The sequence below is a fragment of the Phalacrocorax aristotelis genome, chromosome Z (genome assembly GCF_949628215.1).
Source record: "Phalacrocorax aristotelis chromosome Z, bGulAri2.1, whole genome shotgun sequence".
Taxonomy (NCBI): domain Eukaryota; kingdom Metazoa; phylum Chordata; class Aves; order Suliformes; family Phalacrocoracidae; genus Phalacrocorax; species Phalacrocorax aristotelis.
Genome location: NC_134311.1, coordinates 41,851,361 through 41,866,804, shown reverse-complemented (window position 1 = coordinate 41,866,804; position 15,444 = coordinate 41,851,361). Strand labels below are relative to the sequence as shown.

At 38.2% G+C, this 15,444-nt stretch overlaps 1 protein-coding gene across 4 annotated transcripts in view; it reads right to left on the bottom strand.

Annotated features, from left to right (window-relative positions):
* Positions 1-15,444, bottom strand: part of SMC5 (structural maintenance of chromosomes 5) — a 53,794-nt gene that overhangs the window by 8,969 nt on the left and 29,381 nt on the right. For 2 of the 4 annotated variants that reach the window (XM_075078356.1, XM_075078357.1), the window contains exons 18-25: positions 14,820-14,942; positions 8,356-8,481; positions 7,593-7,688; positions 7,089-7,193; positions 6,762-6,881; positions 2,114-2,293; positions 1,940-2,035; positions 276-538 (exon numbers count right to left, since the gene is read on the bottom strand). In XM_075078356.1, coding sequence (XP_074934457.1) covers positions 398-538; positions 1,940-2,035; positions 2,114-2,293; positions 6,762-6,881; positions 7,089-7,193; positions 7,593-7,688; positions 8,356-8,481; positions 14,820-14,942 — 987 coding nt within the window. In that variant the 3' untranslated portion in view covers positions 276-397. Of the gene's footprint in view, positions 1-275; positions 539-1,939; positions 2,036-2,113; positions 2,294-6,761; positions 6,882-7,088; positions 7,194-7,592; positions 7,689-8,355; positions 8,482-14,819; positions 14,943-15,444 lie in introns of those variants that run through there. The other 2 variants (XM_075078354.1, XM_075078355.1) reach the window with 2 other exon arrangements.

Sequence of the window (15,444 nt, the reverse complement as noted above, 5' to 3'; positions counted from 1 at the left end):
AAGCAAATTCAAAGTTTTGGGAAAAAAACCCAAAACAAACCAAAACAAAACCCAGACAGAACTAGTCCAGTATAACCTAGAAAAATTAACTGTACTTCTGATGTACCTTACTGATAAAATAGCAAAATACAAGAAACTTCCTTTCTATTCAAAACTACTATTATGAAAAAGTAGGTTATTTGGAGAAAGAGGCCACTATGAAAGATTAAAAAAAAAAATCATGCACTTCAAACCTGTTATACTTTTACACAAGTTTTAAGAATCAAAGTTCCTGATTATCAATTCTTTGCAGGTTCTCATCTTTCACAATTTCTGAAGGCTTGAAAGCCAGATGTTCCAAAAAGTTCTACAAAAACATTATATATATATTTTATATATATCTATATGTATACTCGTATCACTGTTCATCCATCCTTCCAAGTCGTCGTCGTCGCCTACAGAAAGACTTTAAGTTCCATCTGTTTGCATCCAACATAAAAGGTCCATTGTAGACAAACAACACCGTCATCTTGTCACTGTAATTGAGATTCTGCAGGAGCTGGTGAAAAACACAAAACGTGAAGTCAAACTAGCTGCTGAATAGTGATGCAACACATTCCTTGACCCTCCTCTTACCATAATGTTAAATGGGCTTTTTTTTTTTTAAAGACTCAGAAATTTCTTACTTCTGCTTTCTCATTTTTACTCTGATCTTTCTGGTTAAGCTCTGTACACTCAATTTTCCCTCTTCTCTATTCTTAGTCATCTGACAATGAGCACAACTTTTGAAAAAGATTCTGAACCCTAGACAGTAATTTTCTACAGTTTCTTGTATGTGCGAGGCATTGTAGTTAGTAGAGCTATCTCTGTGCTTTCAACATCTGACCCGCTCTTTTATTTCTCAAAGAAGGACAGAGCACAGAAAAGCAGATCCAATAAAGATAGAAACTGCAATAAGACAAAAGTGGACAGATAACACACAGAACTAGACAGAAGTAACGTGGGCAGGAAATGATCAAACTGTGTGGAGGTAAGTACATTGCAAGATCAGAAGGAACAAACATCACCTTCCTCCTACTTTCAGTCAGGTAAATGCTGAAGGTGGCTTTTCTCAGGTCCTTCAACTGCTACTTACAGAAAAGAATAGCACATACCAGCCAGATTTTCTAAAATATAGTGAAGTACAAGATGCAGGAGAACTGATACCTTAATAAAAAAAGCATACAGGCCATTACTGAACACTTGCCTCCTTGTTGTACAATCAATCTTTACTGGTTCAATCTGTCTTGGATCAAGCTGTACACAACATTAGCCTCTTTTAAAGGTGCAGGTGAACAGCCATCCTACTTACTAATCCTTTCAAGCCACAGCATCACATCACCTGGTAAGTCAATTACCACTTTTTTTCTTTTTTTTTACCTTAACAGAAGAACACAATTAAGCAGTGGCCTATCTTGACTGAAAAGACCTCTTCAAGCCATTCCCCTTGGAGCATAGCACTGACTTTTTCCGATCTTATAAATCTCAGATTATTACTTGAATAGTTTTCCTCCATTAATGTGGGGCTCCTCTAGTTCTCCTGCACAAGCCTGTTTCAATATCATTACCTGACTTGTTTGGAAGTAGGTCTCTGCTGCGATCCCAATTCTGTGTGAACTAGAGGCATTACATTTGACAGCCTTGTTACATGGTACCCCTATCTCCTGGTGATTAATTTGGGATACTTCCACAGAGACCAACATTCCAGAATGAGTTTATGATGAGGTGAGGCTTAGTGTAAGTTGTTTGAATTCCTGCCACGGCTGTCCTTAAAATGGACAAAGTCTCTCACAGTTACCCTTTACTATTAAGTTCTTTGGTAAAACAGAGATAAGTTATACAGTATTTACAGGGATATTATGACACAAAAAACTCAACTCTCTTACATATTCAACTTTCAATTTCATTTTCTGCCACGCACCTTTGGTGTAATAAGGAAGTACTGAGATGTGCTTTCTTTACAAGCAGTTTTCACAACCATGTCAAAAACTCTTCTCTCATTCACTGGATCCATTCCCTAAAAGAAAAAAAAAGTCTGTCCTCTCCACTACATCATAAGCATCCGTATAGTAAGAGATGCACCATTGATCCTCACCTGATTTATTTCATCTACAACTCTGAAAGGACATCTGTTGAGTTCCTGTAGAGACATCAGGTACAACATAGTGGAAACACTTTTCTCACCTCCACTCTGATGATATGGAGTCAATTCATGAAGTGCCGTGCTACTGTGGAATTTGACTCTAATGCGAATCCCATACTTGTCATACTCCTCCTATAAAAGCCAGTACCTGTTAAACTCAGTTTTTCTGTACTACAGCTTATTTGTTAATGACATGCAAATTAAAGGAAATTTATGTCAAGTGTTCTACAGGGGTCTACAAACCACTCGGTTCAACTTAATATATTATGTTTCATGTATTTTTCCTAACTCTGATCTATTCTCGTTAGAGAATTTTCAATATCACTCCCACCCCTGACAACAATTTTTAAACTTCTGAATCCCTGGTAAGAAAGACTTCATACATATAAAGAACGCAGACAAGAAAAAAAATTCTTGGCTAGAAAAAGAAGAAAACAATGCCCCTATAAATTCCATTTATCAGAAAAAATGCATTAGGGTACATGCTGCTATCAGCTTCAACAGTGGGGTGATGGGGTGTGTGTGCATGTAGATTAAGGTCCCATCTGAACTTCTTCAAGTGCAAGCAGTCTCATTAAATCCTTCCCTTTTCCTCCACTAGAAGACTGAAATACAAAGCCCTTAAAATCCACCATGACAGCAATTTCCCTTTCATAGTCAGGAAAACCACACACACTTGTCAGCAGTCTGAGTCAATGAGGCACAGGTGTGGGGATAACAGATGTGGTTCAAAAGAAGGTCCATGCAAGGAAATACATTCATTATTCAAGGAAAAATGAAATCTTTGGAGTACTTGCTAATAATTCTGAAGGTCAAGTAAGCTTAATGCAGGAATGGGAACAGAATCCTCAGTGCTGAAAGTCCATACTGACTGCTTACCATTTGGTCTACATAAGACACAATCTTTACAGGCACCTATCAACTTAATGAGAGCTACAGGGAAGATTCAAAGCTTTCAGGAATATGAGTTCCAAGACGTCTATCCGTATTCACTGTGGAAGCATAAATCCTGCACTTGGAGGTTGCTGACTCACATTCTTCTGATAACACAACTCTAATACTTAGAATAGATGAAAAGAGTGGAGGTGATTCCTGATGGTCACTCACAAGATACTTCTACATTTAGAAAGGACAGCTGTGTCAAAGAGACAATGAGGAGCCCATCCCATACAAGCTGGCACACAACAATTTGATTCAGATTGCCACATACCACAGTCATAAAAAGGTGTATGAATCTGGGTGACCTGGCAGAACAGAGTGCCATTGTAGGGCTGGCTTTTATGAGCACAAGGTCTAAAAGCCACCATGAAGTAAATAAGCCATACCATCTTAAAGACTTAAAACTGCCTTAAGGAACTTCAGGTCTGTAGGAACAATTTTCAGCTGCTTTGCTACCTTCAGGTCTTGCTTTTGGACAACTAACGTACATACTGGATAGCATCAAACATTGCAAAGGTTCTACCAAATCCTCTCAGATCAGCTGATCTGTTAGGTCAGAAAAAGCCGTCTTTTGATGTTCCTGGTGTTTTACTACACCTCAGGCAGACAAACATTGTCAGGACTGCAATGTGTAAGGTCTTATACTGGTATTTACTTTCATGTACTACAAACCTGTGGTGTTTCTGGAGTACCAGTATTACAGAAACAGGAACTGTGAATACCTGAGGGTGAGGCAAATGCCTACACACTTCAGGAGAGAACAAAGGTGACCTGACATAGTTATAAACTCATGTTTGCTAAGTGCCAATTTTTTCCAATTTTGAAGATGGGTCACCTTTCTCACCTTCAGTGTTTTCCCCGTCAGCAACAGGTTGGCACTTCGAAAGACAAAATGAAGACCTGCCTTGGTAAGGAGTGCTATATGATCATGACAAACACACTGGAACAAAGCAATGCGTAATGCAACTACAACTATTTGCAAGCTGATTTTGGTTACCATTTCATTCTCTCCCACTACGGAAGAAATATCTTCTTTGGCATTAATGCATCTTATCAGAAGAATAATTAGCTTCTTGGATTTGCAGACTGTAGTTTGATAGATATGACTGATAATAAGGAGGCTAAGAATGAAAATTATGGGACATGATTTCAAAACAAATGAACAATGCTGCACTGATCTTTCTGGAGGTGCTATTTTGCTAAGGGGAGCTAATAAGACATTCTCCTCATCAGTGAAGATGACAGCACCGTAGCTTAGATGAACTTTCTCGATTTTAATAGGATTTGGTACTTGATTCTCAGGACGAATCTCAGCAGATCCACACTCTGGCTTGCTTATGACCAGGAACACTTAGTATAGTGGAGTGAAAAAACATCCTTAAATTCACTATTCAGGTCTTGTTTTTTCTCTAACAGATACTTGCAAAGCTTTTGCTGTACTCTTTGGAAAGGGACCAGGCTGTAGGACATCAAGAACACATGGGACTTGAAGTTGTTAACTTCATGTAAGGAGAAATTAAACACAGGACCTAAGGCCTCTAGGCCTGTTGTACTTTCAGATTTACTGGCACAGACTGAAACTAGACTTGGAAAGTTTATAAGGTACAGGCTGGCAAAACCTCCAGTAAAAAAGATCCACCCTTCAGTACAGCTGCAGTGGCATCAGAAGTCAGGCCTCTGTTGCCAGACTACTGGGAATGCGAGTTCATATAACTGACATTTTCCAGGACCTGTCAAGAATGATGCTCAAAACTCCCCGTCAGGAATCGAGAAAGGTGAGCGTTATCACCACTAGCACTCTGAATTCTGGTTACCAAGTGCTACCAAGGAAAGTCAGAATGTTCACTGGGGTTCACTAGGAAGAACCTAGTGAAGTGTTTCGCACCTAGAGACTATAACCAAGGACATCATCAGATCTCAAGGTTCCTGCCGGGCAGGCTAAGAGAGGCTTGAACTTCAGTGTCACAGGAATTTTCTAACAAAGATAATTCTGCCTCTAGGTGTCTCTCTTTTGGTATTTACAGGTCAGGGCAAAAGATTCCTCTGCAGAGAAGGAGGGTAACAAATCCAAGCTCTAGAACAGATTATCCACCTTTCTCTATTATAAGCATTGGTCCCCTTGATGAAAAAGTTTTAGTCATTGGTACAATACCACTAGGTAGCCTCTTAAACTATTTGTGATGTCTTTGCAAGAGAGAAGCAAGACCTTACAAAGAAGAGATTCAAAAACAGTCAAAACTCCCTTTGCTTTTAAATTGCTTTACTGTTTTTCTGTTTGTTTTCTCCCAACTTACTTTTAGATAAAAATGAGTATTTGTGTAATATAGATCTGACTCTACAGGTAGCTCTCAAAAAAATTAAGAAGTCCATGTTTTAACGTCCTACTGTTTCATAACACTAGTGTCAATGTAAACATTTTAATGCAGTTCACGTGAAGAGCCTTGTCAGTCACTATTCTGTCCCCAGTAATAAATACCACTTCAAATATTCTAAGAAAAGCTGCTCAAGTAATTTACAACAGCAAAAAAATGTTTAAGTGTCAGCTTTCACTATTGTGGAGTCTATGCATTACATATTACAGTCTTAAAATCATCATTACAGAGATAATTTCGAAACAAAATACCCAACTTCTCTTCAGCTGACTGAACTGAATATTTCTCCCCAAGGTACTACCGATGCTTTAAACTCTTCATCAGAGGTAAAACCTGCCTATAGATGTTACTAAGTACGTAACAGGCTGGGCCAAATAGAATCATAGTATCATTAAGGTTGGAAAAGACCTCTAGGATCATCAAGTCCAACCCTCAACCCAACACCACCATGACTCCTAAACCATACCCTATAGTGCCATGTCTATAAGTTCTTTGAACGCCTCCAGGGACAGTGACTCCACCACATCTCTGGGCAGCCTGTTCCAATGCTTGACAACTCTTTCAGTAAAGAAATTTTTCCTAATATACAGTCTAAACCTCCCCTGATGCAACTTGAGGATGTTTCCTCTCATCTGACCACTTGTTACCTGGGAGAAGAGACCAACACCCACCTCACTACAACCTCCTTTCAGGTAGTTGTAGAGAGCGATAAGGTCTCCCCTCAGCCTCCTCTTCTCCAGGCTGAACAACCCCAGTTCCCTCAACCTCTCCTTATACGACTTGCTCTGTAGACCCTTCACCAGCTTCGTTGCCCTTCTTCGGACATGCTCCAGCAACTCCAAGTCTACTTCCAAAGTGGAAAAAATGCCAGCAGACTTGAGTAGAAACTACATGCAGAACCAAACCAATACACTAATTATAGCAGATTGGCCACTAAATTATAATAGAATAGCACAAATTAGCTGAAAATGTAGAATTAAATCGCTAACTTAAAAAAATTTGAATTACAAATAAAGTAAATACAATACTTCTAGTTGCAAGAATCTTCCAAAAGTTAGTGAGTTGAAGTCCTAAGTACCTGGACAAAAACCTCCTTTTCCTTTAATCAGACTGGTAAGTCAGTTCTAGCACAGAAAAATAAGTGTGTTCATCAGTAAAAGTTCGTTACTTGCTTTAAAATAACATCTTTTCTACAATCCAAATGATGTGTTATTTTTTCTCTAGCAATACACAAGCAAAAGACGATGCATGAAAATATGTTATTCTTCCATATGAAAAATAAACTCTACCTCATTTTCCACATGAAGATCCACTTCACCAACACACTGCATAGAACTAAAGAAGTTACTGAACCTCTCATTAATTTTCTCAATCAGCTTTTTCAAGGGGTTTAGCCACTTTTCTTTGACCTAGAAGTAGACATATCCATGTAAAACCATTTTAAATAACTGAATTTTCCTTTTGAGATAGCATTTAAATTAAAAAAATCCTCTAATTACAGAAGCTAACATCTCCATTTACACTCAAAGACAACTTGGAATGTTACACTTCACTTCTGTACATACGTTCTATTCTAATAAAGACATACTGATACAGAAGTAAACTTCAACTATTACCTGTGAAATCTTTTGCTTATAGTTATCCAATTCTTTCTTCTTTTCCTCTAGATATTTCGTCAACTGCTGTATTTCTTGTGTCTGCTTATCGTATTCTTCAACAACCTGCCAGAATAAAAAAAAAACAGTCAACAAAATGTTTGCCAATTCAAGCCTTGACTGTAAAAATATCACACTGCACTGATTCTCTTCAAACACAATTATATAGACTATTGCACTGCAGACTGAACAAGATGTATTTCTAGCTTTAAAGCAAAGAAACTCAAAAGCGTTGCTTATTTCAGGTTACTGCAACTTTTTCTTTTTTTTTTTTTTTAAGAGGCACAGAACACACTGTTCTTTTGGAAGAACCTACTTAAAATTCTAATAGATGAAGAATCTGGCATTTACAGCACATTGTTCCTGCTGTCTAGCTTATTATACCAAGAGATATAGCACAGAGTGGGAAGCAAGTACAATATGGGTGGAAGGGGAGGAAGGGTGGAGGGAAAACAGTGAACATACCGAAGCAGTCAGGCCTGTGAAACAGGAGGCTCTGGTTTTCTCTTCATTCAGAAAAGCATCAATTTCCTCCAGTGTGGTCGGAAGAGCCTGAAAAGCCTACAAGAGAAACGATGCATGTGTTACACAGCAATGCTAATGAAGGATTCAAATTTCCTAAAAAGAAAACAAAGCCACAAAATACTCTTTTACTCAGCATATTAAAAATTTAACACAGCAAGATTCCCTTTGCAAACTATTCTGGGCAGAGAAAGAAGGCCAGAGGTGCTACTACGTAACAAAGAGACACAATTAATTGCTCCTCAGTTGCCTACCGTGTGTAGGTACAGGTGCTCACAGACTTGGCATAAGCTGGGGCTATGTTAGTTAGTCATGCAAATACCTCCAGAGGCTGGGAAGACCTCCAGGTAAGTAGGCAGGCCCAGATTTCTGTTCTTTTGTATTGCTTCCTTAGAGAAAGAAACTAGAAAAATATGGCCTCTAATTATTTCTGTGAGCACAAGATTATGGATCTTAATTGAAATTGCAGATCAATTTTTCTCTCCTCTGTGCACAGAACAAAATGATAGCCAGACGATATCCCAGCACAATTTAAAGGTGCTTTAAAAGGGTAAGTGATGATATACAAATTAACACTAACAGAAGTACATGTGATCCTTTACTGGTAGCCTTCTAATATAAAATATATAACACACTTTGCTGGAGAAGTTATAATGGTGTACATCACACAGATTTAAGAGACATGGAGATTTGCTTTTGCACATACAGTTTGAAATTCTTTTGGAAGATGTTGATTCGGACTCAGTTTGCAGACCTGTTGAGCTCTTTTCAGCAATTCCTTGCAGTTCTCTGCAAGAACTTGCTTCCTATCTTCCAGGTCATGAACTTGTTGCTGTTAGAAAAGATATTAAACATATTAAAATACACATTTTTTTTTTTACACTTTATTATCAACTTCCAGAGGTGACACTAGCACACTAGCAACAAACAACATCCGAATCAGAGAATGTAGGTGAAATCAGACTGCTTAAAGATTGAAAATCTTTGTTTCAACACAGAGAACTCATTCTGCCTCTCTGCTCAAAGTCAACAGATGCCAAGGTAAACTGATCAAAAGCATGTTCTTGTAATACAGCTAAATTTATTTTCTCTCAACTAGACAAGTGGACAAGTAGATTCAATGTATGTCTCAAAATAGACTGTTTTACAGGAAATTCCCTATAAGCCAAAACACAGCTCCTGTGAGTTTTATTTTTTATTCGCTCTCATTTAACTATATTTATCTGCTTGGGAGAACATGGTGGACATGATGTACACTGGTATTTTAGCTGAAATTTTACAGGGTAAACACCATAATTACACAATCAGAAGTACTTCCTTTGCTGTTTCATATTCTACCTCTGTAACACAGGCAGCAAACAGAAACACAACTGATTTTTAAACTAGTGCTGAAAAATAAGTGAAAAGCAGGTATAGCTTTTGGCTTTGACTATTTGACCAGTGGTATCAAGGCTGAACTCTTCGGAACTTACTACAGGTAAGTGGCCAACCCAGCCCAATTACTTTTATAATGCACTGTAACCACAACACAATATAAAAAAAATGATACCTCATGAAACACTAAACTAAAGATCACCTCCAATAAGCAAAAAGGTCACTCAGGCAAAAAACTTGGAGAGCCTGAAGTATCTCTTCCCCTCTGCTCCCAGAAATCTCACTCCTCACTTATCTTAATACATGCAGTCCCTACTGCAGGACTGCTGCTTCCAAATGCTGAGATGGGAGTAACTGCTTGCTGCTGTCTCCCAGCTCAGGTGAGCACCTAACTGCAGATAGCTGGGAGGTGCCAACCACTCAGAAGTGAAAAGGAGTACCAAGATACTGTTATACATTTACTTAGTGATTACACATATAATCCATCTTTTTAACAGACAGTTACACCATGGGAATACACTGTTTTCACTTTTTTTCAGAGGCACAAATTCTAATTCAAAATTCATCTGCGCAGTATTTTTCTTCAGAACTTTCTTCTGACAGTTGGGAAAGTTTAGTTATGTTCCTACACTTGGGAGCGCTTTCTCTTCCAAATTTTTAATTGTTGTGTACTTCAGTTAAAATATGGGAGCCCTCCAGTGGCAAACAGATTTCAGAAAGTGTTCATTTAGAAATTATATACAGTTAGATAAACGTTTATTCCACATTTTTAAACCACAGGACACAGACTCTGGCAGTAACTCACATTACCTTCCAGCAATTTAATCTTTTATTTACTAAATACAACAGAAGCAGTAGTAACAGATACAATCATGAGTGATAGTCAATGGAAATTTCACACTCACGCAGGAATTAGGGCTGCTGTTCTCTACAGCACATGTCAACTCAACCCCCCTGTTTTTCCTTCCAAGCGCTAGGAAACAGATTTTGCATTAGAGGTAAGCATTTCAGAATCCTCACAAACACATCATAAAGATTTTTCTTCTACGTGTTGGTGTTTTCAGAAAGGTAAAAACCAACCAACCAACCACGACCAGAAGACAAAACAAATAAAAACAACACCACCACCACAGAAAAGGGGCCCTTTTTCAGTTCTGCCCCCTCCTCCCCCCCTTCATAAAGTCTACTGTACAGAAGGAGGGAAGTGTCACATGGGGGTAAGAAGGACTGGCATTAGAGCTATACAGATAAAACAGCAGTAAGTGGAGGATGGCCCTCCTTTTGGTTACAGCCAAGATCTTATGTCATTCTGAATTAGCACAAATAAAACTGTACACCACAACACTATGTTCTACTACAAAGCTGCATATGCCCTGTAATACATTCAATGAACAATTTTTAGGAACATTTTAGAAAGTTTTAATTTAGAACTGGACTGTTATTTTGGATCCCATAAATTTAAACGCCAACTGGCTTCATCTGAAATGTGTTCGACCTCATGATAATGAAGGCAAAGGATCCAGTGAAAGGCAACACACCCATACTTTTTTTATACAAGAAATACCAATTTTATACTTATGTGTTTGACCATTTCCAGAGCCAAAGTCAATTCTCAATCATCTGAAGTGGGAAATCTCAACTCTGAGTTGCACATAAAGCTCCCACTTGAAACCCGGCAGGGCTGCATGAAACAAGATTTCAAGCTAATCTCTAGGCACTAAAAATCTGAAACAGATTCAGCATTAAATATGCCTGACCCAAGTCAGGACCAGTAAAATTCTTCAGGGTGGGAAAAGGAAAATACATGTTTGGGCAGACAAAAACCTCTGCATTCAACAGAAAGACTGGGGAGCAATAGACATTTGATGTGGTTATGAAGCATGTACTAGAATAAATGCACTGATAGTTCAACAACATGGCAAATCTCAATTTTCATTCAGCTTTGCCAGTTGATTGTTATGACCACCTGCCAAATCAAAGAGAAATATAAATAAATAAAAAAATATACAAGTTTTGATTCCTTCTCCCTCCTATACATTCAAAAGTGCATGGCAATGTTAAGGTTCCTGTTTATTTTCTGAAGGTGCCTCAATGAAACCATCCAGATAAAAAGTAACCCTAAGTAGAAAGAATTACTGTTTTGAACAGAGATGCTACCATGAAAAAAATCATAGCCTAGCCAGAGCTTTATGTCTGTTCCAGCCAGCAGCACAAGACCCAACTTGAGAAAAGCTTTATCTAGGTACTTCAGGAAAGTTCTCTACCAGTACAGGGCTGCGACTACAGCTTCCTGAAAGGCATCTACCAAGCAGCAGAAACCAATTATATTCTGCATACACAAGCCATTTGTACCTGTTGTGCTCATCAGTACTGCAACTAGTTTTGTGCAAAGTAAGAAGCTGGTTAAAGAAAATATAGTTACCAGTAGCCAATGTTTTCTCATGAATTTGTGTTTGAATGCATGCTGGGTCACAGCTTTGAATTATTTGAAGTTTGGAAATTTATACACAGAAAAAAAGAATCTGCATTTTCTTAAAACTTGTCTTAAGGAGCAAATGCTGTGATGTACTTCGAGTATTAATACCAATTATTTAAACAAATTTACACCAAATGAACCTGAAAACTAACAAGCTATCAAAGCAAGACAATTAGCAAGACTCTTTCAACCAACCACCATAAACATGCAGGCAACTGTGCCAATTATCCTATGAGCAGATGGGGCTAACAATCCTCTCTAACATTCAGTATGGGTCACACACAAGATTGGCTTCTTAGGCTAATTAAATAAATGAAATACAAGGAGCTGTTAAAATAACACTATGGTTCCCACTTGAACTGCAATGACAAAATACAAACCTGAGAAATCTGTTGCTGCTAACTTGACTTGTTTAAAAACATAGACTTTTTTGGCCTTTCCACTTAAGCGGTTAAAAAAATAAACCTACCATAAAGCAACAAACATGCTGCTCTCTCCACAGTATCCCAGTGCCAAGACCTCACAAAAGGAACATATGCAAACTTCTCTTAGATGTAGTAAGTGGGGTTTGTGTTTGCTTCAAATCTTAATCAGGTATTTACTCAGGTATCATAAAGACTCAAGACTGCTTGGGAGAGAAACACCACGATTGAGCGCTAAGTATTAACAAAGCTTTGCGGCTTCTTTGGCTGATACCCACTACTGCAATTTCAATTAATGCATCATGATCAGCACATGACCTACAAAAATGTCTGATGATCAAGTAGAGAATTAATGGGCCCATCATTATAATGTTTAGGCTCCAATTTAGTTCACTACACAACTTTTGTTTGCAAGACTTCCTTGAAGTGTTGCAATGGCATCCTCATGGGCAGCTTTGGAGCAAGACTACCTTGACACAGTACTGCTGTAGAAAAAAAAATTAATTGCAGCCAAAGCCACTAAGAAGTTGGAGGGAAGGGCCAATTTATACATACTATTTAAAATAACATTTAATTTGAGATTAAGCTAAGAAATATTCTGTTTTCCCCATGAAAGTGCACCTCTTAAGGCAGAAAATAAGAAATAAACCACAGAGTCTACAACATACATCATTCACAGGGCAATACAGGAAAAAGAACTTCTAAAAAAAGGGACTAAAGACTTAATTCAAAGACTCAACTCTAAGTAAAGGGGGAAATGTGGCTTTGGACTTGCATGTATGTGAAAACCTAAGATGCACTTCAATACTCAGAAGAGTCTTCCGGCAGGGCAGTTAGACTTCTTGAAATTCTAATCACTGGGATTACAGCTTTTAGGGTTTTTTTCTGTTTTAAAGTTTCTAGAACCAACCATCCAAAATACAAGCTCTGATATGATTTCCTCTACTTATATGGTTGAATGTAACCCAGTAACGATGACTAGTGGGACCTCAGCTTGATATCCCTAAGAAAACAGAATTTTTGGAACTGTTCACTAAAGACATAACAATGTACTACGCGAGCCTGGCAAAACAGAAGTTGAGGGCCAGAGACAGAAACAGAGATAGAGAAGCACTTGTTTTACAACTGTATCTTTGAGGAGAGCTGAGAGACTGATCAAAGCAAACATCGGGACTCAGAAGCCACTGATAATGGGGTGATAAAGTGTAGTCAAGGAGAACAAGTCATTGGGATGTACAAAGTGCCCAGCAGGGGAAGTATCCTCCTTATAATACTAAAAATCAGGCCCATAGGCCAGGAACTGCGCTGCCTCTAATAAGTCCCTTAACCTATGAGCATGTGTGGTAAATTAAAAGTGAGCTGTACTTTTACATCCAAGCAAAAAACAAATTAACCTATTATTAGCTGAGGTGTGTGAATATTAGCTGTGATTGACATATTTAACTGCATACATGCCTTGTAGTTTCTTGGTGCAGGGTGCTAGCTTTGTGGGTTACCACCTAGCACCAATATTTACACAAAAATGAATTAAATAAAATACCTCTGCTCTGTGTGTAGTTTGGCATTTTGAACACCAGGCAAATGAGCCCGCTTTTTGGGCTAACAAGCTGACTCAAACACCTCTTCACTAAGGAAGAAGGCAGCTTTTGTAAATGTTCTGATAATTCTTGGATAAACCTTAGAAGTCCTGTCTGCTGATCTGACCAGACATCTACCTATGCACCAGCCCAAGCTACTCTGTAAACGATGAAGATGGGGACAGACAGAACTAAAAACATTAAATAAATTTCCCAGTGACAATAAGCACTACTCACATGAGGTTCATGGCTTTGTAATACATTCTTACTCCTTTATGAGGTTCAGCAATGAAGCTATTGGCACTGAATTTTGATAAAGTCTGAATAACAACTGCATCATGTGAGAGAACTGATGTAACAGTGATGTTCTGAGTAACATGCTGGACTTGTCTGTCTTCAAGTTACTTTTTGCTCCTCTTAGGAAGTCCTCCTCTTCCCAGTTTTCCTGCAAGTGATAATATCTATAACCTCAAGTTATCTTCTAAATACATGCCAAGGTCATTCGTTCTGGAAGGGCATATCCACTCAAAATGACTGTCACTCAACTTTATAGGTGCTTTCCAATTCAACAGCAATTTTTTTTTTGTGGATGGAATTGAATTAGCAGTATGTTAGAGTTAACCTGACTCTTACGAGATAAAGAAAAAACTTACCATTCTGTACTTCAACAAGTTTTTTTTCTCCCAGTACACTGAAAGATTGTACTACTACACAAATACAAAAATTGACCCCTATGACTCAATCCATGAGAGACCACAGCATCCTCTGACCTCAGAAAAGAACACTTGTCTGTGGAACTAATTCCTCAGAGACTATATTTTTACCTGAACAGAGCATAGCTTCCTAAGGACCATTTATCCTCCCTTCTGTCCTCCAAAAAGGCATTTCATTACAGTATGAGAAAAAGCTGTGACAGAAAGGTAAAACAGCTCTGCTTTACTCTGATACAGTACTTTCTGGTTCCTCTTGAGCATGCATCTCCCATGTGGGTTGGAGCTACTTATCCAAGACAGTCTTGGAAGAAAAAGAAAACTTCCAAATAACAGCTAGCCTTTTTACTCACGCTATGCATTATAATAAAAAGATCCAAGACAGGATGACTCTTCATCACATTTCCACAGAAGCTTAGCTGTCTTAATCGAGGAAGGCAAAGCTCCTATTCAGTTTTAAATGAAGAGGCTGAAGTCATCGAGGCTAAATGTTTAGCAGTACTAATACACATTTCTGAAAAAAGACACAGAAGCATCCTTTTCTACACCATAAAGGCTTCCACAGAAGATGTTTTCATAGTAGATATCCCAGTATTCATAACAATGGTTACCTCTGCAGCTCTTAGCTGTTCACCTGCTGCTTTATACTCTGATTCTAGTCTGTTCTTCTCAGCAGCCACTGTAGCACTCTGAAGGACCAAATCTGCTTTGAGAATGTTCAGTGATATGTATTTCTACATAGAAAAACAGAATACATAAATTTTTTTTTTCCACAAGAGACTCAAAACTGATACGATCACTATCAGGCTTTAGAAACTATCCATTTTTCAGTCATAGCATAAAATCTCATACTGTGTTCAGCTCCAACACTGCTGTCAAATTCAATGGAAAAGGAAGATGACTTCTTAGTGCCCCAAGCTCTTCAACATATATGGTCCCCAAGTACTTTTAATTTGCAGGCATATACATATCACTTGCAACCAAAATGTTTTATACCAAAAACATGTTCTCTTTCCCTATGCCATATACTTACATGTGAAATGTGAGAAAAGACAAAGCCATCTCAATTCTTTTCAGAGACAGAATCCAACACGTGGATTTTGGTGGACTACTTAAGTCACACGCAGAGATGGAAAAAGGTTAAAAAAAACCACCTAAGGTACATGCCTCTCTCACTGACAATGCAAGATGACTGACTGAACAGTGACTCTAGTGTCTTGTGCCTTAACTGGAACA